The 26,950-nt window shown below is 48.2% G+C and overlaps 1 protein-coding gene across 5 annotated transcripts in view; it reads left to right on the forward strand.

Moving 5' to 3' along the window:
• Positions 1-26,950, forward strand: part of FRMD4B (FERM domain containing 4B) — a 137,885-nt gene that overhangs the window by 40,450 nt on the left and 70,485 nt on the right. Inside the window, exon 1 of one of the 5 annotated variants that reach the window (XM_040590408.1) lies at positions 10,218-10,566. The exons of 3 other annotated variants lie outside the window; for them this stretch is intronic. In XM_040590408.1, the coding sequence (XP_040446342.1) occupies positions 10,405-10,566 (162 nt within the window). In that variant the 5' untranslated portion in view covers positions 10,218-10,404. Of the gene's footprint in view, positions 1-10,217; positions 10,567-20,748; positions 20,830-26,950 lie in introns of those variants that run through there. One more of the 5 variants, XM_040590410.1, reaches the window with a different exon arrangement.

The raw sequence follows: 26,950 nt of genomic DNA on the forward strand, positions 1-26,950 counted from the left end.
TGAAGATGAGTTTTAACAGTCCATGCAATCAATAGCCCTTTGCTATAGTCCCCTCTCCCTTCCTGCCATTGCCCCTTCCCTCTTATTCTCCCCAGTAAGCCACAAACCAAGTGGTTCTGGTTTAGGAGTGGGCTGGGGTAACCCACCCCGCTGCACCCACGTCCTCACCCCTTGCGATAAGGGGTTGCACAGCTTTACCTGCTGGATCTGGCCATGGCTTCCAGCTGTGGCGGCAGCTGTGCTGGTGAGGGGGGAGCTGTGATGGGCAAGACCCCTGGCACTGTGCCACACGTGTCTGGTGGGGGGGGCTCTGAGAAAGCGGGGAGATGTGGGGAAACCTCGCCTGGCAGGAACAAAGCTCCATCTCCAGCACCTGCACCCTGTTTTCTGAAGGGGTGAGGTCCTGCTGACCCCAACAGGCTGACTCAGCAGCCGAGGCCACTGCCACCATGGCCATCCCACTGTCCCCTCCAATGTCTCCACCTTTCCCTCCCCGCTTCCTTCCTCACTGTTTGTGTTGCTGACTTTTCCTGATGCTCCCACCCCAGGGGCGGCTGATACAGTGCTGCTGGCATCAAGCCTTTCTCTTGGTGCTTTTTTTTTGAAAAAGGGAGGGAAAGTTGGACTGGGACTCCTTGCTCTTGGAGGGGCTCTGCTCAGCTTGAACATGCAAAATACGTGTTGTCTAAACTCAGCCTGTCTTCCCTGGTGAGAGGAATTTTGAATTTCTGCAGTACCAGTTAAGATTTCTTCTCCAAATACCACTAGTTTGAGGACAAATACAGGGGTGGCAGCCAGCAGAGGACTGGTCTGGGTGGTGACTCCAGAAGACATCTCATGAAGTTCAGAGCAGAGTCATGGTTCAGGTTTTCAGCGCAGAGACAGAGACCTTGTGGGACCCAGCTCCGTGGGTGATTGATTCATGACCCACCTGTGTTCCTGGGGTTGGGCAGAAAAAACCTCTATTTCAATATATATATTTCTTTTAACATAATATAATTTTGAATGGCTTGAGTAGGTAATGATTGCAAAATGCCTGTTGAGGCCGAGGAGAGGAGGACTGAGCGATGGCAGTAGGAGGTGTGGGACGTGGTGGTGAAGAACCATTGGGGGTTGGCGGGTTGGTGGGGCAGCGTGTGGAGTGCTCATGGCATGCCCGGCCTTGCTGCGAGCCTATTGAGGGCAGCTGGAGTCTTTCCATTGATTTCAATGGGCTTTGGATCAAGCCCATGGCATGCTGCTTGTTTACTTTGGAGGCCTTCTGAGGATAAAAACAAACTTTCAATGGCTGCTCTCTTTCCTCCTTTGGTGCAGCTGATCCTTGCACCCCATGGTCCAGGGCTGCTGGACATACACCTGCTTTCTGAAGAGCCAGGAACTCGTGCGCTTTGGAAAGCTTGCTTTAGTCTTCCAGGGCACTAAGAGTTGCTATGAGCATAAGCGATGCGGTTCCTCTGGGGAAATGCCACAGGCAGCTTGACTTGTTTCCTTTCCTATGGTCAAACACTTGGCACCAAGGCTCACCGTCATGAAATGCTTCCACCAGAGCTCATCTGTTCTAACAGCAAAACATACTGATTTGCTTCCTTTCAAATTCTAGATGGTTATTGCCCATTTATTTGTCTAGAGCTGGCAAACATGCACTGTTCAGGTACTTTGTTAGTAAAATGAGGCGCTAATTGCTGTAGCAATCGATGACATGTTGTGAAATGATGTTCGTTTTGCTTTCTAGCTTGAGAAGCACAGTTGTGGCAGACCTGCATTCTCAGAAAGCATAACACTGAGAGTGCTGGCAACTTATGATATAGATTTACAGTACCAATTTATTCTTGTCTCTGCTATTTACTGGTGCTGTCTCTCTCCACGGGTTTGTGATTCTGCCTCTGCAAAAATTGCAAAAATTGGCTGGAAAAATGCAGTTGCTCTTCCTCAAAAGGCTGTGAACTGGACTTACCCACGGCAGGTGTGACAAGACCTGTTAACTTCAGGTTGGACTGATCAAGTCCTGGATAGAGAATGGTCCTGTGGCCATTTTTTACTTGAGCATGCCACAGCAGTGGGTCTGGATGCTGGTGGTCTGGCCTGGGGGAGATGAGGTGACTATACTGTGGTCCTAGAAGAGTATCAGCTGCCTGTGCCATGCTGCTGGCCTCTCCAACCAGTGGCGGTGGGGTTGGGGCTCAGTTCCTTTAAATGTGGGTTTTGATGAAAAGTTTCTATCAGCAGTGGTGCTCTGGTGTGCCAAATACTGAATGGATGCAGGAATGAATCCTGCTCGGCTGGGTTTATGGTCTGAAATGGAGTAGGGAGGAGAAGCACAAAAATGTCCAAGATGGTCACTTGGTTCACGTTGGATAGGATGCATGATTAAACTCTGTCATCTGGGCATGTATGTAGGGAAGGACAAATCCACTCCTGGGTGTACAACTTTCCTGGGCTAGGCATGACCCATAAAGTCTAATCAAGGGCAGAGTATTGCTCTGAGTCATGATTTTTCTGGAGGCTATAGCATCCTGAGTTACTCATCCTGAGAGAATGAATGCACCGAGGATATAATTATAGTAGTTAGATATCATTTATTCTCAGTCTTTAAAAGATTCTTGTCAGGAGACTGATAGGTTTGGGTCGTTATTTTTGTCTTCGTGGCCATATATATCGTGCAAAATGCTGAAACTTTACTATCTCATTTATGCTTCCTCTTACAGCGTTGTAGATCTCTGCCTGGTATTTAGGTTATGTAGTAATTCTACCCCATTTGCCATAGATTAACGAGGCTATAAAATAATCATAAAGCTGGGGCAGCCCTGAATTTTCATGCTCCTCACATATTTATATCTACCGTGAAATACTTCATCCAAAAGTAATTATCTGACTTCTTCAGGCTCCCTTTAATACTCCCTGCTGACTCAAAATGTAGGAGATGCTGCCCCATGTTTGGCTGGGACAGCAGCAGGGCAATGCCAGCATCCATCATGGACCGGTGCCCGAGGGAAGCTGAGCAGGTTTGGTACCTGTCGGGGAGTGCTGTCCCTTCCGAGTGACCGGCCAGTAGAGCCGGGGAAGGAACCCTCCTGCTGCTAGCCGGGGCTGTGGGTGGTGCAGGACGAACCGGCGGGGCTGGATGTGTTGCCCTGTCTGGAACTCCAGCCCCTCCATCCTCCAGACTTTGAACCTGCCACTCCTCTGGTGAGACCCCGAAGCGTTTCATGGCTCCAGGAAGGCGATGGACAGGACGAGTGGCGTGCACTCCTAAAATGCAAACCACAGAGGTGTGTGGCATTGCTCCAAGCTGCCAGGAAGCTGCTGCCTTAGGTCTATGTGGGAGGTGCAGGGAGCTGTACTGTCCCACCTGAATATTTGAGCAAGAGGTGGAAATTTTGTCAGGATGGTCTGTCAGTGTACAGAAGCTATTATAATTTTGCCTCTAAAGCTACGATGCTAAAAGTATTTTGTACACTTTGTTACTCCTCTGCCAGTTCGAGGGAGGGAGAGGTCATGAGACTGCAGGTGCGGAGTGACAATGGGGTTTTGTCCCTTCCTATCATTTATTTTTGCAGCACGTGAGAGCTGTCTGTCCTGTTGTTCGGTGGGGTCTCGGCCCCTCTTCTGCCAAGGCTCCTTGTCCCCCCTGGGGCTTGGGGACCATCTCCATGGGCTGTTACCCTACCCTGCCTCCATGGGTAGGAGGCACGGGCACGGCTGGCATGTGAGTGAGAGCAACCTGCTGCAGGGCTGGATACCAGGACAGCAAAACCAGCAGCTTGGAGAGCAGTTGCTCTTCCTGCTGCAGCTTCCTAAGGCAGCCGCAGCCTCTCCTCCATGGGTGCCTCCCCCTCGCAGGGCCTGGCACTGCAGCAGGCTGGCGCAGCTGGAACTGTCCCCTGCAGCGGCACTGTCACTGCCCCGGCCGTGCAGTGGCTCTGGGGAAGGAGGCGGCAGTGGTGTTGTTTTCTCTGCAGCCCTGAGGATGCCCAGGTTTCCACCCCGTGCTTGTTTGATCTTCTCATTTCCTCCAGATGTGGCTTGGGAGTAGCACCGAGCGCAGGATGATTTCCCGTGTCACCAGTGGTGACTCTCCCCTGCTGATGAAGGAAGCCCTTCCCACAAAGCTGGGAAGAGGAGGATAGTTTTCCAGGTTCCTGCCCCATCCTGGAGTGGGGGATTCATCCCACGGATCCCCTGCCCCACCGTATGGTGTCCCTGGGGCAGGACTTCATGCCTGGGGAGCTGCAGGCAGTGATGCTGGTGTCTGGGGAGATCTTCCTACGGGTCCCTAGCCTGCCATTGCTCGGGTTGCTGGGCAAGAGCATCATCAAAACACATTTTGTCTGAAAGCAGTCACAGACTCTGTGTGTGTGTGATGGAAACTAATCCTCTTTCAGCTGGAGATAATTTTTTTCTCATGTGTTTTCATCCTCCTTTGCTTAGAAACGTGGGGTGGTGTTTCCCTTTATAATGTATCTTTTCTGTGGAAACTGACTTTACATGGTTGTAGACTTCTACCCACCAAGAAATATGTGTGTATACAAATGTAAATACAATTTGTATATAGGTATGCTTTAAATAATTACATGCATTAGTTGTCCTCACTGCTTCCAGATTGCGTGTAGACTTCTTGAACTGCATCCTCACCTGACTGTACAGGCATGGACCTGTGAGGTTCCACCGAGGTCAGGCATGCTGTGCCAAATAGTACCCCAAGGCACTGGCTGAAAAGTACCGGAGAAATGATGTTTGTATTGTAAAAAACTGGGTGACGTGTTCTGATGGCGATAGCTTGGCAGTGAGAGATGTCAAACCCTGACTTGTGAAACTGGAGCATATGCTACTTGTTTTGAACCTGACCTGATTTTGGAGTTCTAGGTACAGCAGGTATGAAAATGTGCTGTTTGAGGAATCAGACTGCAAGCTGTTTAATCATTTATAGAGTTAAAAGGCAGTGGCACTTGGTTTCTGATGTGACGTGCTAATTAGCTTTACTATGGGATACAGACTGCCAGAAACTCATGTTCTGGCACTGTGGCTCTTGAGCTTTAAAAATGTGTTTACTTGTCACAGTGTTATGTTTATATCATTAGTGTGGAGCAATATATGTACAGCCCAAGCTCTCTTGAGAGGAGGAAAAAAAGTCAGGACCTCATTTAGGAGAATGTAAAGCTGCTGTTAAACAAGCTTATTAGAGGCTGTGCCTCATCCAGAGAGGAGAGCACTAGGTACCAGAGCTTCCCTCTCAGATTCGGATCATCTTGGGTGTAGCTGTGGCTTTCAGCTACATCACTCATTTGCCTTAGGTGCAGTTCAGTGGGCAAAACTGGGAATCGAAATTCCTGGTGTAGCAACTGGGGAGGGGTCCAAATACCTGCGCAGGATGCTGTTATTAGCCTTAAAGGAAAGTGGGATGGCCCTTTCATGCAGATTTAATGTGCTTTCTAAATGAAAGTTTGATAATGCGAATGGTAGTAGATAAATTTTTGTGGAAGTGTAGGCTTTTCTGAGAGGTTCCCCAAATTTGTGCTAATATAAAGGATTAAAGTAGGGTAGTTGAGATTATCTTGTGATTCTGCCCCCTCCAATAATCTCAAAGAACCAAACTGGTTTGCAAATGCCTTTTACTAGAAGTTGAATCTTGCTTCAAAAGCTCTCAATCAGGGCAGGCTGGATTACAGACATCCTATGCACCAGTGCTGCTTTTTAAGCATCTTATGTACTGAGAGGTTGTAACATCAAAGAGAGGGTGCCTGATGACTGTATTTCATTTTATCTTTAAGTTGGTAATTAAGAGCCAGAATGTAGCAAAAATTATTTTTGAAAAGTCGCTTCATCTTTATTTGGGGTTAATTGCATTAATGTTCACAGCTTCACAGGCTTGTTTCATGACAGGAATTAAAGTGCTGGGGGATATGCAGCTTCAGCATTGTCTGAGAAAGTCCTGATTCCCAAGTAATCCAGTTATCAATGCTCATGAAAACTCTTACAAATCAGCACCTTTGGGCATTTTTTTAAACATGTTTTTTAAAAGCAGTGTAACCATACACTGTTGGCTTGTGGCTGGAGCAAAATCAGAAAATTCTGATGCACAAATCTGTGAGCAGATCTTCAGAAAGGAGAAACACATCTGGGGGTGGCAGGATGAGGTGGGACTGCAGTTGGTTTCTGGTGGGAATTCAGTGGTGCCACAGCTTTTTGGGTCTTAGCAAGGACCTCAACAATTGTTAGCATTGGCCTGAGACCATCGCAGGGTATGGGGGCTTGGGGGTCTGAACCTTTGGAGTTGAGCTAACAGCAGGTTTTAAATGGTGATGTGTGCCAGGAAACAGAACTGTTCCTCAGCCTTGCGAGGGCTGTCACAGTGTTCTTGGTCTGTGCTGAACTTTGCTGCTTGCTCTATGGAATATTATGAATATTGGTTGCAATCATGCATAGTCAATGTATGGGGACAAATTACGGATTGGAGTGTGTTTTAAAGCACCGGTTAAGACAGACATCTGCTAGCCTGTGTAATTAAGGCATTTTGAGCACATGCACCATAACTTACCTTTTACTGTTAAAGGTTCAGAGACCAAAAATGATCAAAGCTTTAATTTCGTTATCTGCCACTGGGGACACTGTGTGTGTGTCTGTCCTTTTTCCTGTATGTCTAATCAAAAGTTGTATCTAGGGGCTAATACTGCTTTGTAGATGTAAGGGAAGATTGATGCTCTTGTCCGATGTCTCACCAGTAGATGAATTCTCTATTCATGTGAACTTCATATGAGCTACTTTGAAAAGAAAAGCAGCAATTCAGCTAAGCGTCGTTCCATTCATTTGGGCACAGAAGATAACATGCAAGGAAGCCTGAGAATCCACTTGGGATCATCTTTTCCTGTTACGTTGGTAGCAAACCCTTGTTCTCTTTTTTTTTAATACTCATTATTCCGGAACTACGATCAGTAATATAAGGAAAAGCGTACATCTGCCACACATCAAGTTTTCTGTCTTCTCTTTTCAAGTGATGTTCTCCTTAGATTCCTGTTGTGTGTAGGCTTATTCCTTACCAGAAATGAATGCCCTGTGGTTCATATGACTGTACATCAAATAGATTTGCAGTAGCTGTCTGCAGTGTTCCCTTGGAAGTGGTACATACCTCTACAGGCTTTTCCAGAGATATCTATCTTCCCTACCCCCCTTCCTTATAGAATAGAATAGAGATCTGCATACTACAGCCTTTGGAAACTGTCTGGATGTCCTACTGACTTTCCCTTGCTGAATGTTGTGACCTCTGTCCTGACTTTTAAGGAGCCCAGGTGTTATTGCCCAGGTGTTATTTCAAATGAACCCACTTACAATCAGGTTCTGAAAATGGAAGTCAAGAAAAGTCTAAGATTAATTTGAATGGTTAATTCATCAGCTGCATATGAAAACACCAAAATCCTTCAAAATTTAATTTAGCTGCTCTTTGCATCATCAGCTTGCTTTGCTCTTTTTTGTTCTGTGGGAGTTCAAGAGGCAGCACACCACGGTGTGACTGTGGCCACATGTACTCAGGTGGGTGAGGAAGGTGAAGTCCAGATGGCACTTGCTTGTTTCTGTTACCTACTTCATCCAGAAGCATGACAAGATGTGTGTGAAGCCCCTACTCATAAAAGTGGACTTCAAATCCCATGTACCCTAAGTAAGGGTGGGGAAAAGGTTCTTGCCTTGCTTTAGCCTACACGCAGAGCTATAATTTTACTATAGGATCATAATGCCTGTATAAGATAATGGAGATATTGATGGGTAAAGCCGTTGGGAGTACTGAGGAGGGAGGGTCTGAGTACATGTGGCTCTACCTTCTGAGCCGGGGCCATTGCTCAGGCACATGGTAATTTATGAAGCATAAAGAGTAACTGTGCAGAACATGTAAGTTCAATTTAAAGATACCATGGAACATAGACCAACCTAAAAAAAAAACCACCAAAAAAACAACAAAAAACCAAACAACTAAATCTCTTGTGCTGTGCTAAAGGAGACAACGCTCATCATCCTTAATTTTTCAGTCTGGTTAGGTAATAGGGAAAACAAAAAAGCACTGAGAACAGCAGGCACAGAGCAGAAGCTTTCCAACTTTTCATAGTGGGTTGGTTGGATTTTCCTGGCGCAGGACAGGGCTGTTGCCTGCACTATTTCTTGAACTACAAAGCTCCTTTTCTTTTAGAAATGGAACTTGAAAATCGGATTTTCTTTTATTTCTGTGTTTAAATTTGGATATGACTTGACCATAATACACAGATGCTATTTGAGTTTTTCCTGCCTCATTCCTCTCCAAAACAGTGTTATCTGAGGGAATGGCAACTACCCGCTGCCAAGCCTGGTGGTGGTTCTGGCTTAGGCTATTGGAATAACTAACTCTGTGGATATTTATCTCTCCCCGTGGACGATGGAAACTTCTCCCATTTTGTATGTTTTTGTTGATGTTAAAGTTCTCTAAACACAAAATGGTGATGGGCAGCACTGGAGGAGGAGGAAGAAGACTTCCTTGCGGCCACCAGCTCTAAGACAGCATTCAAAAGGGTGATAAAACTCTTGGGGTGGGTGTATGGCTGTTGGATTTCGCTGCAGAGCCCAAGTCTTTACTTGCTTCTTCTTGTATCAAGCTGTATATCTCTCTGCACGAGCTCGCTTTGTAATAGCTTCTAATACATTTGAAATATAGTTGTTGTTTTCCCAAGTGAAAGCAAGGTTTGGAGAGATGTAAACTCCCTGGCAGCAACATAGCCAATAGGTACCAGCACCAAGAGGAGCCAGGGCTGCTTTTGCTTTGTTATATGTAAAAGGAAAAAGTGTGATGTCTGGAGAAACACAGGTCCAAAGCTTGTCTAAAACAGGCGGTCATCTGTCTACAGAATTACATCACCCCAGCTATGACACGGGGCGGCGGGGGGGTGTCCCTGTGCATGAGCACAGGCTCTTGCAGTACAATGAAGGCTGATTTAATATGGAACGAAATTAGTTTTGTGAACACTTGCCCTGTGCTATGGGCATGCAGGGTGTCTTCCATGAAGAGCATTTGGGACAGGGCTGCTGTGTAGAGGCTGTTTGCTGGCAGTGCACTTGGGCAAGCAGTACCAGCAATGCCATGGGATTTAGCTCTCCCATGCAGCCCTTATGCAAGCTGTTCCTGCCCCCCTTTGATTCAGTTCATTACACAAGAGAGATTACTTTTACAGGTCGGTCTTGCTGATGGTTTTAGGAAAAAAATCTGCTCTTTGAGCAGTTTCTCCAGCAAGGTGCTGGTGGTGGCATGTGGTGCTCCCTGCAACTTCCATCCTGAAAAGCTTAGGAATTGTAAAATCTTCTGTGGGGGTCTTAAAAAAAATTAATTACTTTTTGACTTCCACCTTCCCTTAGCTTTTAATAGGAAAGAGCCCACAAATGAAAGGTGTGGCTGGGTGGCATCAGCAGTTTAAGCCCCAGAAGGGCAAGGTGCTGCCTAATTTTAAACCAGCTATCAAGGCAAAGCTGGAGTCTCTTGTGGGCTATTATTTCAGTGTTTATTTGCTGTGGGCTGTTTGTGAATTGCTCACCTAGCATGAGCAGCGTTGTTTTTCTCATGCAGCAAGTGTTGCATTCATGGAGTTAGTTTAAGGGTAGAGCAAAATCACCTCTTCAGCAGGTGTTGAGTTTAACCGGGACCGTGCAACAGCCAAGGGGGAGGTGTGGAGCAGAGAGGTGGCTCCATGCTGTGGGCATCTGCTGTGATCTGAGCTGGAAGAGAAGTTAGTGTGTGTATTTTGCAGGAGTATTCTGATCCTTTCCCCTCCCTCCCCTTTCCTCCACTTGCTGGCTCCCGGAGGTGCTCTTTTAAAATAGGATTTCTAGTGTACAATTTGAGCATGGGATCAGCCGGGAGAGAACGATAACAGCTTTGTTCCACGTATGGCAGATAACAAAGCGTCGGAGGCAGATCTCGGCGTTAGGTGGACGTGGTGATGAAGTGCCTGCCCAGCTTACGAGGTGCAGCGGAGATTAACGCTGTCGAGCGGTTCCCTTCTCTTGGAGTGTCTAAATGGGGTTGTCGTCAGGGCATATGGCAAAAGGGTTAAAATTTAATTAGAAAACATAGTGGTAGCTACTGGAGCTTAACAGAGCTTTATATAAGCCGCTAAGAAGGACAAGGCTGCTGTGTGAGCTGCTGGTAGGGCTGAGCTACTGCAGCCGCTGGCTCGGCTTTAGGCACGGCCGGCCAGGGCATGCCTGGGAATCTGCCCAGGAAGCGCCGTGAAAGAAGAGTTTGTTTTAAGGCTTGACCCTGGCTCTGCGCGACACCCCTGCCCTCCGCCCGCCGTATAAAGCCGGGCTGCCGTCATGCCAGGCGTCTGAGCGGGGGAGCGAGAGCCAGCGGCAGCCAGCCGGGACGGGGATTTTGTTTTGCCAAGGGAGCAGCTCATGGCTTCGGTGTTCATGTGCGGGGTGGAGGATCTGCTCTTCAGCGGGAGCCGTTTCGTCTGGACGGTGACGGTGGCAGCGCTGAGGAGGTGGTACGCTGCCCGGCTGCGGGCATGCCGGCAAGCCCTGCGAGCGTGGTGTGGCCTCCAGGATGTCTACCAGGTAAACCTCCCAGCTCCCCCCTGGTAACTACCCTGGGTTTTGGTGTTTGTGTGGGTTTTTTTGTTTGTGTTTTGTTGTTTTTGTTGTTTTTTTTTAAAAAAAGAGCCTCGTGCCACCTGATGGACACGTGCTGGCTCACCTGCCTGACTCCCCAGCACGCAGCTGGTGAGGCTGGGACGGTGCAAGGTGCAGCACATGGAGCCAGAGCTGCAGCTCCCCAGCAGATCTGTCATCGGTGCTGAGCTGGGGTCCAGCACGGCTTCCAAACAGCCAGCACTGCACGTCTGGTTTGAATTCAGGTTTCGGGGAGGTGTTCTAAATGTTCAATGTGTTTTATCAGCCAGTTTATCCCAAAGCGTTTCAGCAGCTGACAGCCCCTCAGTCTCTTTCGTGCCATCACTATCCTTGCGCTTGGGATCTGGGGGACGGAGTTCAGCTCCCCCCGCCTGTGCTGCTGGCACTCGGAGCACGATGCTGCCGTAGGAGAGACTGGCTGGAGCTTTTTCTGCTGTTTGTGTGGCTGAACAGCAGCAGACTGTAAAATGATAGTGTTTGACATTACAAAGGCATTGCTATTTGGGGGGGGGCTGTGATGAGTCCTGCAACAACTGGGGGAGGCTCCCCTTCCCGCCGGCAAAAAACACAGCACGGAGCTGGCATTTACTGTGGCATCCAGTTGCAGTTAGGGTGGTGCCACTCTTTGGGCTCTGTTTTTGCTGGCAGTTATTTATTTTTGTGTGCGTCTCTTTTTGTCTCACGTGTAAACTGGTGATGTGTGCCTGGTCACGGTGTCAGTGTGCGTGTTTGCTAGATTATGTTGAATGTTTCAAAGCTGCTTCTCCCTTCTTCCTGGTGTGTTGCAACACAGAGAATGACACAGCTCATAGCAAACAGCTCTCTAGAACTGTCAGGATGTTATTTCCATGGGAAAGTCATGCTAAAAAGACGTCTGTGTCTATTTAATCCCAAAGGGATCTGTTGCTATTTAGCTTTCAGGTATGCCCAGGCGTGGTAGAACAGCTTTACAGTGATAGAAGTGCTTCCAAGTACTCTAATGCATCTTGTACAGGTGATGGATGCAAATACTCATGGTATGTGTGACAACGTGTGTCACTTGGGGAATATGGCTCAAGTGCAGTTAGGGATTGCAGGAGTACGGGCATCATTGCTGCCCATCTGCCTGCCTTTACTGACCTGAAGAAATGTGGGATGCAGCCTTGGCTCCCTTCTTTCTCTATACATAAAATCCAGCTACACCTGTACTGTGTGGGTGTTATTTTTGTAGTCCATTCATGTCGAGAGTGTGGAGCTTGGACTGCCTTTGCTCCCTGCTGCCTCCCCATGGAGGCAAACCCAATCCCTCCAGGGCTGGAATCATGGCTCAGTAAGGACCAGCTCTGACAACAGCTGTATTCAGCCTGTTCAGCTGCCATTCTCCAATGGTTGGCTTGAAGTGAAAAGAGATTCCCCGCCCCCCCCCCCCCCCCCCCCCCCCAAAACAAAGCGTGGCTGTATCTCTACTCAAACTTGCTGTGTCCTAGTGGCTGTTGGTGGATTGATCTGTTTTGCCATCTTTGAGGAGCATCTCTGACTCTTGTGCCTGTGTCCTAAAGCGGGGATGTGAAAATGGGTAAAAAAGAGATTGGTCCTTCTGTCATCCTTCCAGGGGGCCCTTGAGCCAAAGGGTGGATGGGGAATGCCCCTTTCCCACTCCCCTCTGCCCACACTTTGTCACAACGATAAGGAAAGTGTCGCTGGATTGCTGTGGATGTGCAGTGACATGTTGCTCCAAGGGCCATCCCTCAGAGATGAAACCAGGTAGGAACAAGGTGACTCTCACGTTTTAATGTCAGGAATTTCCTAGTGGTAATTTGGGGTGTATTAAGGACACATGGCTAAGGGACTGCCCTGCAGCTCTTCCTTGTTGGGCTGTGTAACACACAGCTTTTTGTGCTGAAGTCCTGGGCTTTTTGCTCTTAAAACCACTGGTGGTAGTGTGGCTGAGCCCCGTGGGTGCAGGACTGAGCACACAGCATTAAATGTCAGTGGTCTATTTAGATATCGGAGCCCTAGAAAGAGGTTGAATCAATTATTATTTTTCTTTTCCATTTTCTTTAAACACTTCAAGCTACGGGAATATCTACCGACTTGAGCTGGATGACCCCTGCATGCAGAGACGTGCTCCGAGCCATGCTGGGCTACACTTGTTCACCTTGGGTGCAGTGGAGCAATACAGGAGCAGAAGTTGCCGTGCAGAATTCTGCATGGCGTTGTTTCTCAAGGAGGTGGATGTCCCAGTGGCTATGGGACTAGGCTCTGATCTTGGACATAAGATTGTGTGTCCCATCATTACCATAGATCCTGCATTATCTTGGGCAAATTGTCTTCTTTCTGTATGCCCCTGTTCTTTGTCCGTGAAATGGATATAACAACAGTCTCCTACCTGCCAGGGATGCCATTTGACGCCTTAATTTTTTGCTAGAAGCCCTGTAGTTAGGGGGCTACGTGGTTTTGCCTTGTGTTCTTATTAATATTGGCACCTGCACAGGTGCTTAACAAAGTCCTTTCCCACCTTGACTTCAAGAATGTTTGTATTTCTGTAACTCCTTCACATTCATAGTCCAGGTGTGAAAAATACCACCGGTTGTCTAGAATAGCTCTTCTGACTAAACTTAAGCTTCTGCCCTCTCTTGAGGACTCCCTGGGCTGTGCATGGTGTAACAAACCAGGAAAAAGTTGGAACTTTGTCCCTGAGCTACACGCAGGGGATGTGCAGGGAAGGGTGAGGTGACAGGCACTTGTGCTGCTGGTCAGCCCTGGGGGCTTCAGTTTGCTCTGATCCGTGTTTGGGATTCACATTGCTTTGTGGGTCAGTGGCTATTTTTGGGTGAGCTGGACATTGCTAAGGCCTCTCTAATCATCAGTACGTTACTGTGGTGAAAAGAAAGCCAGCAGGATTTCTTCTCCCTGGGCTGCTGTTTTTTATTGTGGTGGTGGTGGGGTTTGGGTCAGTTTTTCTTCAAATATAAAATGCTTGCTAGCCTCATGGGAGACTTGAGCTTGAGTCCCAGCACAGAGAAGCCACAAACACCTTCATGCTTCTACACAGGGCTCTCACTTGTGTCCTCTGAAGCCGGCAGGTGCAGCGGTGGCCACGTGGGCAGAGCCATCAGCCAGGGCAGGCTGAAATCCTCTCTGCTACCATAAAGCCTTTACCTGTCTTAGCAGCTTTATGCACAAACCCCCCAACTCAACAGGAACAAACCAGCCTTTGTCAGTCATCTTCTCTTCAGCCTTCTTGTTTCTAGCACGCGTGTGCAGGAAACACCTTCCAAGGTCTTACGGGCTGTGGTGTCACCAGGACACCGGTGCAAGGACTCCAGCCCAGCAAGCCAAGCTCAGGTGCTTCCCTGAGCTGGTCTCTGCTCCAGGGTGCTTGCCGTCATCTGTCTCATCTGCCAAAAGAGAAGGGATGTCCTATTTGCCCAGAGCCTGTTCATCTGGAGGAGTTTGTGAGCCAAAGTGCTGACGGGGTGTCCCCTTTCAGTCTGAAATAACCTCTGAACCCACGCGAGGGGAGCAGGGCTGTGCAGTGTGTGAATTTAGCTCCTGTGAGCACTTGGGTGGTGTGCCAGGGAACATTGCCTTGTCCGTGGCAGGGAGTATCTGAAAGCCTGTCCTCAAAAAAACAGAGACTTGCAGAGGCAGCTGATGGAAGATCTGGCACAGATCTTCCTTCTGACTGCAGCAAGTCAATATAAGTTATTTGGGCTATTAGGGCTTGGAAAAAATTCTAGGTGAGAATTCAGCATAGAAGCCTTCATGCAAGGGTACCCATTTCCTATGAGGGAGAGGAGCGAGGGCTGTGGTCTGTTGTGGATGTCCGGCACGTAGTGCTCTGGCCTGCCAGCTCTGACCCCCCTGGGCTTTGGGGGGGTCTTCCCAGAGCCCCTCCTGATGCCCACAGCAGGACAGTGCTGTGCTTCTGGGTGTCCGGATACTCTTCCAAAACAAAGCTTTTGGCAGGGCTCTCTGCATACTGGTTTTATAGGCCACCTGTCTCGGATTTAAATATAGAGCAATAAAGCAGAAAGTGAAATTTTTATATAAATTAGGTTAATAAGCAGCGGCAAAGCAAAGTTTTCAGGATCAACATCTATCCTGTGTTTAGCTACTTAGGTTACCACTGGCCTGACTTCCATTGGGATATCGGCACTACCATATTCCAGCGCATGTCTTCCCCCACAGTATGACTGCCAATTTTCACCCGTATGTCCCACGGCACAGTCACTCCTCATTAGCCCCTGTGCTTTAAGCATGAAAGAAACATTGCATCAAAGTCTATTTGGTAATGCAACTAACTTATAAATTAAAATCTGGTCAAGTGAATGCTTTAGTGTCAGGGTTAAAATGCATGTCAGTCAGTCTGTTTGATGCAAAGCAGAGAAGAGAAACCAGGCAAACTGTCCCCAAACTCCTGCTGAATACGGTGACATGCTGTGATCAATATCTGCTGGACAGGAAAGCAGGTATAGGAGCATCTCTGTGATTAAGCTATTTGGTTACACTGGTAATTTGGCTAACAATCTTCAGTGGGAAAGTGTAAATTCAATTAATGTGAGTTTTTTGGACAAATGCTTTTTAACTTCTGAAAGGTCATTTCCTTTGTGTGAAGGGAAAAAAAAGATTTTGCTGATGAAGCACAATGAGTCAGCTTTGTTTGTGCATCTGTCCCATACGTACCTGGGGTGGAGGAGCGAGAGAGGAAGCAGTAGACTTCTGTTTCCTATGGTGCTTATGTAGTTGGTTTGGATAGCGAGGACCATGTTTCCTCTGCTAGCCCACACCTTAACTTTTCATTATAAAATATGCTGACAAATTGGAGATGTTGTCTTTTTCCCCTCCCCCACCCCCTTTTCACAGCAATGGAAAGTGTGGTGCTGGAGCAGTGAGGGTGAGCACGAAGGGGGAGCTCTGTGTTGCCAGGGCAGAGCTTTCCTTCCTCCACACCAGTGGAGATGATGCTCAGAGGAAGCATCACAGGTTTCCTTCTGGGTTAGGCCTTTCCACAAGGGAACTTGAAGACCTTTTTGGAGGACGCTGAATATGTGCCCCTTCAAAGACTTAAGCTTGGGCGCTGGGGATTACTGGCTGCTCTGGAAAAGCTTTGCTGCGATGGCTTTCATCCAGCTGTTTTCTTTGTTCACAAAGATCTGATCTAACGCTGTGACACTGCTCATACATCACCTGCAGAGCTTTGGCTCTACTTGAAACTCCTGTCACATCCAAACACGGCACGTGGAGGCTTCCCTGCGGCTGGGGCTTTGGGGGAGCCTCTTGCAGAGCTCGGAACAGGACTGGCTCTGGGCACTGCCTCCCGAGAGCTTAAACTTGGCTTTACACGCTTCCAACAGCAGCTTTCCAAAGCGCTCTGCCAGACATATTTCCATCGGACCTCATGATATAGCGTTTTCTGTTTGAGAGAGTTTATTGAAACAAAAATATGATTTTTTTTGTACAGCTCCTCCCTCTTCCCTAGCAGACAAACTTCACAACCAGACTGTGAACTTCATCTCATTTCCTTCAGGGTGTCACAGTGCCAGTTTCAAACAGTGCCTTCTATTCACTAACTGCTTTGGCCCGTATAAATATTTTTTTTTCTTCGATCTGACGCAGTTTGCAAAATAAGTTAGATTTCAAATGTTACTGGCGCCACTTTTCAGAAGCAGACTCCTATACAAAGGTATCACTGTATGAACTTGCCTGGATAAATCTCGTCTTTGGTCTGGTGCAGAGAGGCTGGCCAGCTTGCTCTGACTGGACAAGAGGCTTATGAAAAGGTGAATTAGACGTGTTTCAGGCACGTGCTGATTTTTCCATACTTCATTTTTTTGTCTGCGTGCTTAGCTTTCCTTCCTTCTGCTAGTGTTGTCACTGCAGTGCTCTGTAATCTTGGTTGGACTGTCCATGTCCTTAAAATAACACTGTGCTATCTTTGTCTCCTCATTTTCTAAAAATCAGGCCACTCTTGTACAGTCTGCGTTGCTCTTAAAACCTCTGAGTCATAATTAGTGATTGGTAATTCTACTAATCTTCTGTACAGATGGAGGCCAGTTCATTCTAAGAGACTGAAAAGAGGATAAAGCTATCAGCACTGGAATATATTAGCTTAAATACCCTCCCACACACTAATACACTTCTCCCCGCTAGCTGATCTGTCATTCATATAAACAAGCATCTACTCTGCCTGTTGGGGAAGGAGAGGTGGGGTTATCAAAAGGTTGAGAATAGCCTGGTTTTAGCCATTAAAAGCCATCATTGACAGTACAAGCAACATGAGTTTTAAGACTGTACTGTTTCCGTGGTTGCTTTTGCAGCTGATGTAGAACAGGGGGTGTCCCAGTGTTCAGCTTGCTATTGGGCGCAAATGTGCAGTGCCAGCAGAGCTGGGGGGTGGTGATGGAGAAGCTCCTACACAGAGCACTTGCACCATTAGGCCATTGCGAAGGATGTGGTTTTTTCTGAGTGTCCTGGTTTTACCTTTCGTTGGGCTAGCAGCTTGTAGGCAGGGTGATGTGGGCTGGGCAGGGGGTGTATGGTATGGAGAGGGCCGTGCTTGTTCGTATCTCTTGCAGGCAGGCTACTGGCTTGTGCAGGTGCGAGGGAGGCAAAGGACTGAAGGATGGGAGTGAAGAAGCTGGAAGAGCAGGAGAGTAGCACAAGAATTACATAGCACAAAAAGTACAGGCTGTGTAAGCAAGGAAAGGGATGGGAGGGACCAGGGAATAAAAAGAATAATCATTCTGACCCCTTTCAGGTCTATGTCGAACCCCCCAGTACTCCAGACTGAGCACAAATTTGCAAGAAAGTTGTGGGGTGGGGAGAAACAACAAAAACAGGTAGGGGAAAAAAAGGCAGCAGAAGTGCAACAGGAGAGGAAAACTGAGGTTGTAAGAGAGACAAGAAAAAAATAAGAGGGAAACAGTCTCTCCAGGAAGGTGGCTGTCCTAGGCGAAGAGGTCCCTGCCATACTGAGTGTAGAGTTGTTTGGCTGATGCCAGACTGAACGTGTTTGGTAGCCACAGTTGTTTTGGGAGAGCAAATATGCTGGTGTAGATGAAGGCCGTCAGGAATCTGGTTGGGCTGGTGCACTTAGCTGGTGTGCAAGTTGCTGTTTGCTAAGCCATAGCGAAAGTGGGAGTAATTCCTCTCTAATACCAAGCACATGGCATCAGTTTACCTTGTTCAGAGAGGCTGGGGTGCACTGCCTTTGCTGTAGGGTTACGTACCCTTTGGCAAGGAGTTGTGATGCAGCCATCCCCAAAGCCCAGCTTGGGGCTCTTCTGGTGGCCTCAGAGTTACAGAGACTTCACCCTGCCCAACTCTTGCTGCTCCAACAGCTTCCCACTACTAGAACCTCTTACAGGTATGCTACATTTCGTTTAAACTCTAATTTTTCTTGTTTAGAAAAATTACCTGTGGCCTAGAGCACAGCTGAATTATAGCCCAGATCTGTAGTTGTTTGGAAGCCCTGGATCCTCTGAGGAGCTGTGCTCTTCCCTTCCTCCAGCTATTCCTGTCCCTGTGGCTGTCCCAGCAGGGCAGAAGTTGGCACCACCCAGGTAACCTTCACGTCATTTCTTGAAGGAAAAATGAGTCACTGTCTATTTTCCGTCTTATTTTAGGGCTTTGGAGCCTGTGTTTTGGAGACAAATGCAAGTTTGTTTTTCTGAAACGCTCTCCCAAAACTGTCCCAGCTGCCATCCCTTAGGCTGTTGGTGCAGTGTGGACCCAGCTGGCTGGACCTGACCTGGCACCCTCCTGCCTGGTGTGGGACCAGCTTATGTTTTTGTTTTTTTTTTTTTTTTTATGAAACCTGTGATATTGAGCATTGTGTGGAGAACTTCTGTAGTCTCCTGGCTATGAGAATGTTAGCTTTTACAAAGTAACTTGGGGAAAAAAACCCCACCTCTTGGTCTGCAGCTATTTAAAAGGCGGGTATTTGATCAAAGCTAGTTTCTCTGCATTAAACAAGGAGGGAGAGACACCTCTGGCACCTCCCTGCATCCCAGGTGTCTGGGGTAGCTGGGGTGAGTTGGCCTCTGGAGGTGTCTGGGTTGATGATAACTTACAGAGGCAACCTCAGGCCAGGGGAGCAGGGCTGACTCACGCTGTGGGATCGTGTGGACCAAGCAGCTCTGCTTCCCTTCCCAGCAGCATCAGTAAGGCTCCGGCTTCACACAGGGCTCCGCAGCCTGGTGGAGCCCCGTGTTGGCCTCAGATGCTCAGTACTCAGAGCCTCCTGTTCAGGGGAGTTTAGCTGCACCAAGAGGGCTTGGTGTCTCTGGCACGTGGGAGCCACATCTCCCTGAGGTGTTGCTTTCAAAAGTTTGACAGACCCTGAAGATCTTGCTTCCCATCCTGATATAAGCAAGTTAGTTTGTTCCAGGTGTTGAACTTAATTTTTTCCTATTAAAATAGATCCATGGATTATAAAAGTTAGGGTGGAAAGGTCCTTGTAGTTTGGTCCTCTCTGTGCATGGTGACTGCTCGGTTGGGAGCATAAATAACTGAAGAGGAGCATCTAGTTAAAGGGAAGAGGTTGTTCTTGCTCCCAGATGAAGTGTCTTGGTGTGTGTCCAGAGCTCCTCCCTGCTCTGCTAGCATTTGATGGTGTTCCCCCAGCCTGTGTCCTCCAGCCCACATCGGATGCTGTGGTCCTGGGCTGTGCTGTTTCCTTGGATTCAGTTTTCCTACCATAATTTATGTGGCCGGAGGATGTGAATCAGTGTTGTGATTCAAAAACTTGGGGTACCCATACTCACATCACAGAAAAAGAAAATAATAATGCTAAGGCTGTGTTTGTGAAGGAGGAACAAGCTTGTATTGCAGACTTTGAAACTTGTACATTTGAGAACTTGTGTCTTTTGTTTACCTGCCTGGAGGTCAGGCTGCAGCTCTGGAGGTTACAACCTCCTGGATTTGGGTGTGCAGTTCTTCAGTTTTCTGTTTCGTTCCACCCCCCCCCCCACACACACACCCCTCCCTTTTCAGTAAAAGTGATGCTATACAGGCATTTGGCATTCCTTTTGGAGACCTCGGGTTTTGAGCCTTGGTGTGATACCTGTGCTCTGCCTGATGCTGTTACACAGGCAGTGGGGCTGTGTCAGAGCTCAGCAGTGTGTGAAGCCTCGCAGGTTGATGTACCAGAGGGGAAGACATCAGGAGATGAACTACAAGTTTTGCACATAGGGAACAGTCCTACAAAGGAAGCAGCAGATCAGCAGGTAGGTGATTTACTCCTGTGCCTCTGCCAGCAGCAAACTGCACTCCTGGAGACCAGCCCTGACCCCAGAACAAATTCAGATTGATGGCCAAGGGTGTGAACTGTGTCTGCATACCTAGTTCTCTCCCTGGCGTGTGGTAGCCCACATCAGAGGCAGCAGACCTGTGCTTTGGAAAGGAGTTTTGGAAATCCAGCGAAACGCTGTGCCGGGGGGTGTCTGCTGCAGCGAGGGACTATGGAGATGTGTGTACGGAATGAGGGTAGGTGTGCTGAGAAGACCAGGTCTAGTTACCTTCGTTTACCTGTATACCTTCAGGTCAGTAGATGAGCCTCCCTGCTGCCATGGGGCTAAGCCCCCTGTCCCAGGGGTTGGAAGTGGAGGCAGCTTGAAGTTTTAGTGCTGTGCCAGGTTTTGTTGTAAAGGCCCTTTCTGTCCCCTGGATGGGGATGCGTGGGGTGTAAGAGCCAGAGGGGTGATGGCAGCTCCCAACAAGCACAGAGCTGCTGGCGTGGGGTCCTCAGCTGGCTGCTGTGGGGCTGGCAGGGACCCGGGGTCCCACAGCAAGGTGTCTTGCTGCCCCAGGGCTGGCACCTCGTGCTGTGCCTTTGGTCAGTAACTGCTGGTTTTTTATTTAGTTTTGCTTCGTAATAAAGGGGTTAATATTACAAAGGAAAAAAGAATGAAAATAATTGTAATGCTTTCCCAGCTCACCTCCCGTTTTTAACAAGCACATTTCAATCTCTTGTGTCCCCTGACTCACGCTGGAAGGGCTTTTGTTTCTGAATCTGTAATCAAAGCAACAAATGCGAAGGTCACTTCCTTGAGATTATATGGCAACGGAAGAAGTCCGGGATCTGTCTCCCTTCTTCCCCCAGCTCAAATGTACAGAAAACTTGAAGGCTTAGTACATGCACACTGTTGAGTACTTCTTGGGTTTCTCCAGTCCTTTTAAACCAGCAGGGCGCGTGATTTTGAGGTAAGAGGCTATATTTTAATTGCTGATGCTTAGCAGCAACAGATAATGTTACTTAGTGCTGTTACCTGGTGCCCCAACTCAAACACCGTGCGGGAGAGGAGGCAGTCAGAGCGCAGCACACAGCCAAGCAGGATTGCTTTGGGGTGCTTGGGTAGCGCAGGCTGAAAACTTTTTGCTTGCTCTTTTCTTTGCCCTGCGAAAGATCAATCCATAAAAATTTCTTTGTATCTGTTGCACTCCATTGTGGAGATAAGGGGTTGTTTGTTTACTCCCAGTGTTTACAGCTGCTTTTTCCTGCCTTTGTTGTAAGTGCTGCCTTGACTGCTTTAGGAAAGTGCTAAACCCAAGCTTGGTTCTGCTAATTTTGTCGCAGCTGGAGGTCTGTTAACTCCTGATTATAGAGAGAACCCGTTTTCTGAGGTTACCCTTATAGGCTGCTCTGAGATGTGATTTAAACTGAACAAAGCCCAGATTCATAAGTCCTGAGCAACGGCAGTCAGTGCCTGGTACAGTAGCTCCTTTCAGCATGTAACTATTAAATGTCTCATCAATAAGGTCCCCACCCCTCCTGCCCAAAAAAAAACCCTCACGAAGAGGCTGGGCGCTGGAGATGCAGCAGTGCACGCGGAGCTCAGTAACGGCTGTTGAGAAAGAGCCTTTGATCCCAAGTGCTTGTTTTGCTTTAAAAGTGGAGTGTGGAGCAGTCCAAACCTGCGAAAGCCTCTGAGTGCCTGGCAAGGCGCTGGCAGCGGGGCAGGCTGGCCCCTCGCCGCCGGCACTGCCAAGGAACACTGCTCAGCGCCTGCTGTGGCCAGTATCCACTATTAGATTTCTTCCAGAGAGCTTAAGATTTCAGGCTTTTCTGGGGTTGTTTGCTTGCTCTTTGCTTTTTTTTTTTTTTTTTTTTTTTTTTTTTTTTGAAAGTTACAGATTTAAAGGCAATTTGGTGATATAGCCTTTTTCAAAATGAATTATTTTTCATTGCCTGCTTACCTAATGTCTCTTCAAGGCTGGCGTCTGGGTTTCCTGAGGGGCTGCTGTCAAGCATGAGAGCAGCTGGAAAAGTCCAGGGGAAGGATGGGGACAGGATTGGGGGATGAGCTGGGTACAAGACTCTGATGGGGCTGGAGGGGAGGAGGTGCTAGATGCTCTCAGAGGGCATGGTGCTGCCTGGCAAGAATGGCAGATACTTGGTCAAGGCTCGCTCTACTGAAGTCTCCTGCCTCAGGAACCTTCCCACAAAAGCCCAACCCAGGGGCGAGCAGGTGGTGGTGGAGAAGCAATGCAGTGGGGAACAGAGCAGCAGCCTGTGAGAAGCCATCAAAGAGACAGGGCAGAGGCAAAGATGCATTAAGGGCAGAGTGTGGGTCTCTGGGGATGAAACTTCTCTAAGGGGAATTTTTTAGTCTTCTGTAACTGTGGCTGTTACAGGGAAAGCTGAGTTTCTGTTTCAGGTGGGTCAGGGATGGGTGGGGTGAAACGCAGAAGTTACCAGCTCTGCACAGAATATCTCCGGAGCCTCATGTTGTAGAGACTTAAGCAAAGAAGCAGGAGCTTAACTGATTTGCCTGCAACCTCCTGGCTGAGGAGCGAGGGTCGCAGGAAGGCAGGAGACCAGCCGTGCCCCGTGGTGGGTACTGCTCATTCAAGGGCAGAGGATGCTGCTGCCTCCACACAGTGCCCTTTCAGGGCCAACACTGCATTTGCTCCATCGGGTAGTGTCAGGAAAGCTCTCTGATCCCCCAGGATCACCACCAAGTTCCCAGGAGATTGCACTGGAACAAAACATCACCATGGGCTTGTGTGCAGTAATGACCAGACTACAGTGTCTCAGCACTGGCGGTGATAAGCACGTCTCCACCAGACACTAATTTATGGGCTGTGTTCCGCCAAGGAAAGCAGATGTTGGATGAAGTATTTCACTGACTTGATATTTGTGGCAGATTTGCACTGATTGTTTCCTATTAATTTTCCTGATTTTTAGGATTAGCTGTAGAGTTGCCTGCCTACAATTTTCTTGCTGTTATTTTAAATACTCTGCAAAGTCGTAGGAATGGTAACATCAGCACTTGTGGAATGACATGAACTGTTTGAGAAACATTTCAATTGAGAGTATGAGACCTTTATTTAATATAAGGAGAATCCCAATGCAGCAACGAGGCTCTTCCTTCCAGAAGATGGCTAACTAACCTCTCCCCCTGTCAGAGGGACTCGGCATCTACTGATAACACAGCCTGCCGTATCCTGTGGCCTTTGGCAGTGTTGGGAGAGGCAAAATGCTGTCTGAAAGCTGCTTGTCAACTCGAAAGTATGGGGCCAGCAGGGCCAGTGAAGGCTCTTCTGCAGCAGTTTGTCCCTCGGCCTCGTGCAGTGGCTTGTGACGTGCTCATCTGTGTGCTGGTGCACAGGTCGTGGGCGAGCAACCCCTCACCCCTGCATGGGGGGAGCAGCACCCACTACATCATCGGTAGCATCAGGAGAGGCAGCCATGCTGCAAAATTTCCTTGCGGGGAGGAGAGGGGTTAGTTTTTCACATTGCACACTCCTGGTAGAGATCAAGAAGCAGCAGCTCTCCTGTTTAGATTTTGCACTTGGCAAAGGGCTTTATCTCGTGGCTGGGACACCATATTTACCATTTTGAGGAAGACTGAATTCATTTGTTCCCTGGATTTTCATTTGCCACTGTTCTTTGGGGTTTGTGCATGTGTGTTGTTTGTGTTTTTTCATTTTATTAATTGCAGTATGCTCATCATTCTCTCTGAGCACTGCATTTGAGCATTTTGGGAGAGGAGGAGATTTATGAGCCCCCACGACTTGCTCCAAAGAGGGTGATCTTGCTCATGACCACAAGAGGCTGTGCCTGTTGTCCTGTACAAATTGGCAAACTGTCTATAAAGGGAGTGAAAGAGCTCTTAGATTTGCCATCCCCTGCAACGAGAAATAGTAGAATAAAAGGGGAGAAGGAGAATTGTATGGAAAGTGTGCTGGCACTTAGCCCTGAAAAGCCATGATGCCTGTGGTGAGCGAGAGCACTTGGGCTGTTACGTTGCCAGATTTTTTTACTGGCTCAGCTGGTGGGACTTACATGAAAGTCAGTTGATGCTCTGCAGGAGCCAGGTTTTTTTCACTGTATCTTCAGTTCACGCGGTTATTTTAGGAAGGTGCCATGCAACCCAGAGAGCTTCTCGGCCCCCTGTGTTTTATCTCTAACTCTTTGCCAAACTTCAGCAGAGCCAACATTTCCATGGAAAGCATCATCAAAGGGGCATTTGTACCAGCTTGCACTTAAGATGAGACATGCTGGAGAAAACTTATTTAAAACATAATTTCTGTGCATGGTGTATTCAGTCAGGTCTTCAAGTGTCCGTCCCTGCCTGGCTGGTCCCGAGACAAGAAGCACAGGGACACCCTGAGGTGGGGAATGACTCTGTAAGGTCCTTGCAGTTGCTGTGGGTGAGCACCCCGTGAGTGTGGGGACGGGAGCGTGCGGCGCCAGTGTGGGCTCTGCAGCCCTTGGGAAGGACAGAGGTGGCACTTGGAGTCACCCTGGTGAGGTGGGATGGGTCTTAAAGAGTGGTTTGCCATAGCACGAAGGGTGAAAGATGTAGCCAGCCACTTCAGTGCATCACTGGCTATTTAACATTAAGCAGATGCTGGCTTCTGTTAAGGTTAATAGCAAGATAACGATTTAAGGCAAAATCCTGGCCCTATTAAAGTTAACGGCAAAATTCATTGACTACATTGGAGTCAGGACTTCAGCCAAAGGTTTCTTTATGACTTGATGATTAGGAAGGAGAGTCAGTATGTCTGGAGACGTGCTCTGCCCCCTGTAATGCTGGTGGAAGCTCTTGCCAGTTGCCTTCAAAGGGATCACATCTGCGCGGGCCAGGCTGCAGTGCCACAGCAGGGAACCCACCAGCTGCCCCGGCTGCTGTGTGCACAGACCGGGGGGAAACTGAGTGTTTTAGACCCAGAGCCAACTCTTTTGTAGGGGATATCGGTGAGTCCAAGAGACTTTGAGGGGAGGGCAGCTGTGCAGAGGAGGCATCACTTGGGATCCTCGCGCTGCACTCCTTGCTGGCAAAGGAGGTGATGGAAAGGCTGGAGAGGCACTGAAGTGGGCTGTGATGGGGTGGGGTCATGTTTCCCTTCCCTGGATCCTTACCTGTGGGAGGGTGGAGCATTTCTACCCCCCTCCCTGAGCACTTCCCACCACAGGGCACTGTGCTGGGCACCCACACTGGGTCAAGGAGGCCCCCAGGCTGCTAACAGGCTCACAAGAAGTGTGATCCTATGTGAATCCTTTAAAAAGTTTCCGTAGAAATGCTGGTATAAAACTAAAGTCCTGTTTGTTATTTTTCTGCTTATTTCTTAAAGTTTTGAGCGAGACTGAGTGCTAGAACACCACGAGGCTTTGCTCTCCCAACAGACACACCAGGAAACTCTGAGGTCATTTAAACCATTATAACTTTTTCCTTCTTCCCCCCAGCTGCATGCAGGCCCCTTCCTTCCAGAAGGATAGGCAAAGGCTTTTATTTTCCTGAGATGTGCCTTGTTAGGGCAGCTTCATATTGCAATACATTCTTGCATCTTATTTCATATTTTTATCAGGCCGTACATGTTTATGGGCTAGATATAAGCCAGCCAGTTGAATCAAAGTCAATGAAACAATGCTGATCTAAGGCAGCTGAGGATCTGATCCTAAATGTTTTCAGGACCAAAGGAAAAAAAACAAAACAACACAATACCCAAAAAACCCCTCCTAAATGCTGATGAAAATCCAAGGTCAGCATAGGAGCTTCAGTATTAAGCTTTGAAATCTCGTACAGGCTTATGAGTTATAGGTTTGTGGGGTGGGGGGAAACAAAACCCTCACAGGAAATTACTGGTGATGTTTTATAGCTGGTTAACTGCAGCTCAGGTAAGGATTTTGAGATGAAATTCGAAGGGCAAGGCTGGTTCTCTGGGCTCGTACACCTGCAAAGCAGCACTGCTGCCTCTCAGTCACTGATCAAAAGCAGGACGGCAGGATTTTGGGGCCCCTTTGTGGAGGCTGGATCAGTGTGGCAAATGGATTTCCAAATGCACCACATGCCTCTTGTGAGTGGGAATATTGCTCTTTTGTTTTTTGTTATCTGTATGATTTTCTTCAGTGCTCTGACTGCTTGAGCCACCGTGGAGTTATATGCCTGGTTCAGGAATAAATGAGCCAGTTTTTATAATCCATGTGCTAATGACGCACTGCGGTCCAATTTTTCGCTTTTAAAACTGCAGGTTGAAGGCTTTGTGTGCAGCCATTTAGTGAGAATGGTTCCCCTTTCCTCTCATCACTGGATGCATGAATGCAGGGTTGGTTTTAATTCTGCCTGTAAAATATCTTCTGGAGCTTACTCACCTGCCAGTGAAGTGTAATTTCATGTGGTTACCTTGCAAGGAGCTCATGGAAATAGTATCTGCAGTTCTGTGCAGCTGGGACTGAATCCCCGGAGTCACAAGGGGCTGGGGGTTGTTTGCAGGCAGAGCCCCCGTGGGAGCTCAGTAACACCCATGCCTGAACAAAAGGGTTTCTCTGGAGAGAAGAGTAAGAGAATGGGGGGGCAGAGGTTTGCTACTTGCAAAAGATTTCTCCTGGAGTTTGGGGTATTAAAAATATGAAGCCTTACTGGATGGGCAGGGTTGGTTTTAAAGCTTCCAGCGATGCATATTTATGTGGCTGCAGGAGCCCAGCACAGCCGTCCTGTCCCCGGGCACATCAGTTACCCATCGGTGTGACGCTGGTGTGCCAGAAGCGCGTGCACAGGGGCTGCTGGAGCCCGAGTCGTGGCACATCCCAAATAAGAGCAGCTGGGATGCAGGCGCAGACCTCTGAGTGTTTTGATGGTAGAAACAGTTACTAATTTTGTCTCAATTATGTGCAGTTTATGTATAATCCTCTCCCCTCCGGCCACAGAGTCGTTAGGGTTTGGAGGTTTCTTGGCTTTCCTTAGTAGCGAAGACTCCAGACTTTCTTAAAACAAGGCTTAAAAATAGGAGTCGGTGACACATCTGGCTGGCTATGCTGAGCGGTGCCTCTAATTTGCCCCATTCTGGGAGGTGAAATCTGGTTTGCGGGGAGTGCAAC

This window comes from Falco naumanni, chromosome 4 (genome assembly GCF_017639655.2).
Source record: "Falco naumanni isolate bFalNau1 chromosome 4, bFalNau1.pat, whole genome shotgun sequence".
In the NCBI taxonomy this organism is placed as follows: Eukaryota; Metazoa; Chordata; class Aves; order Falconiformes; family Falconidae; genus Falco; species Falco naumanni.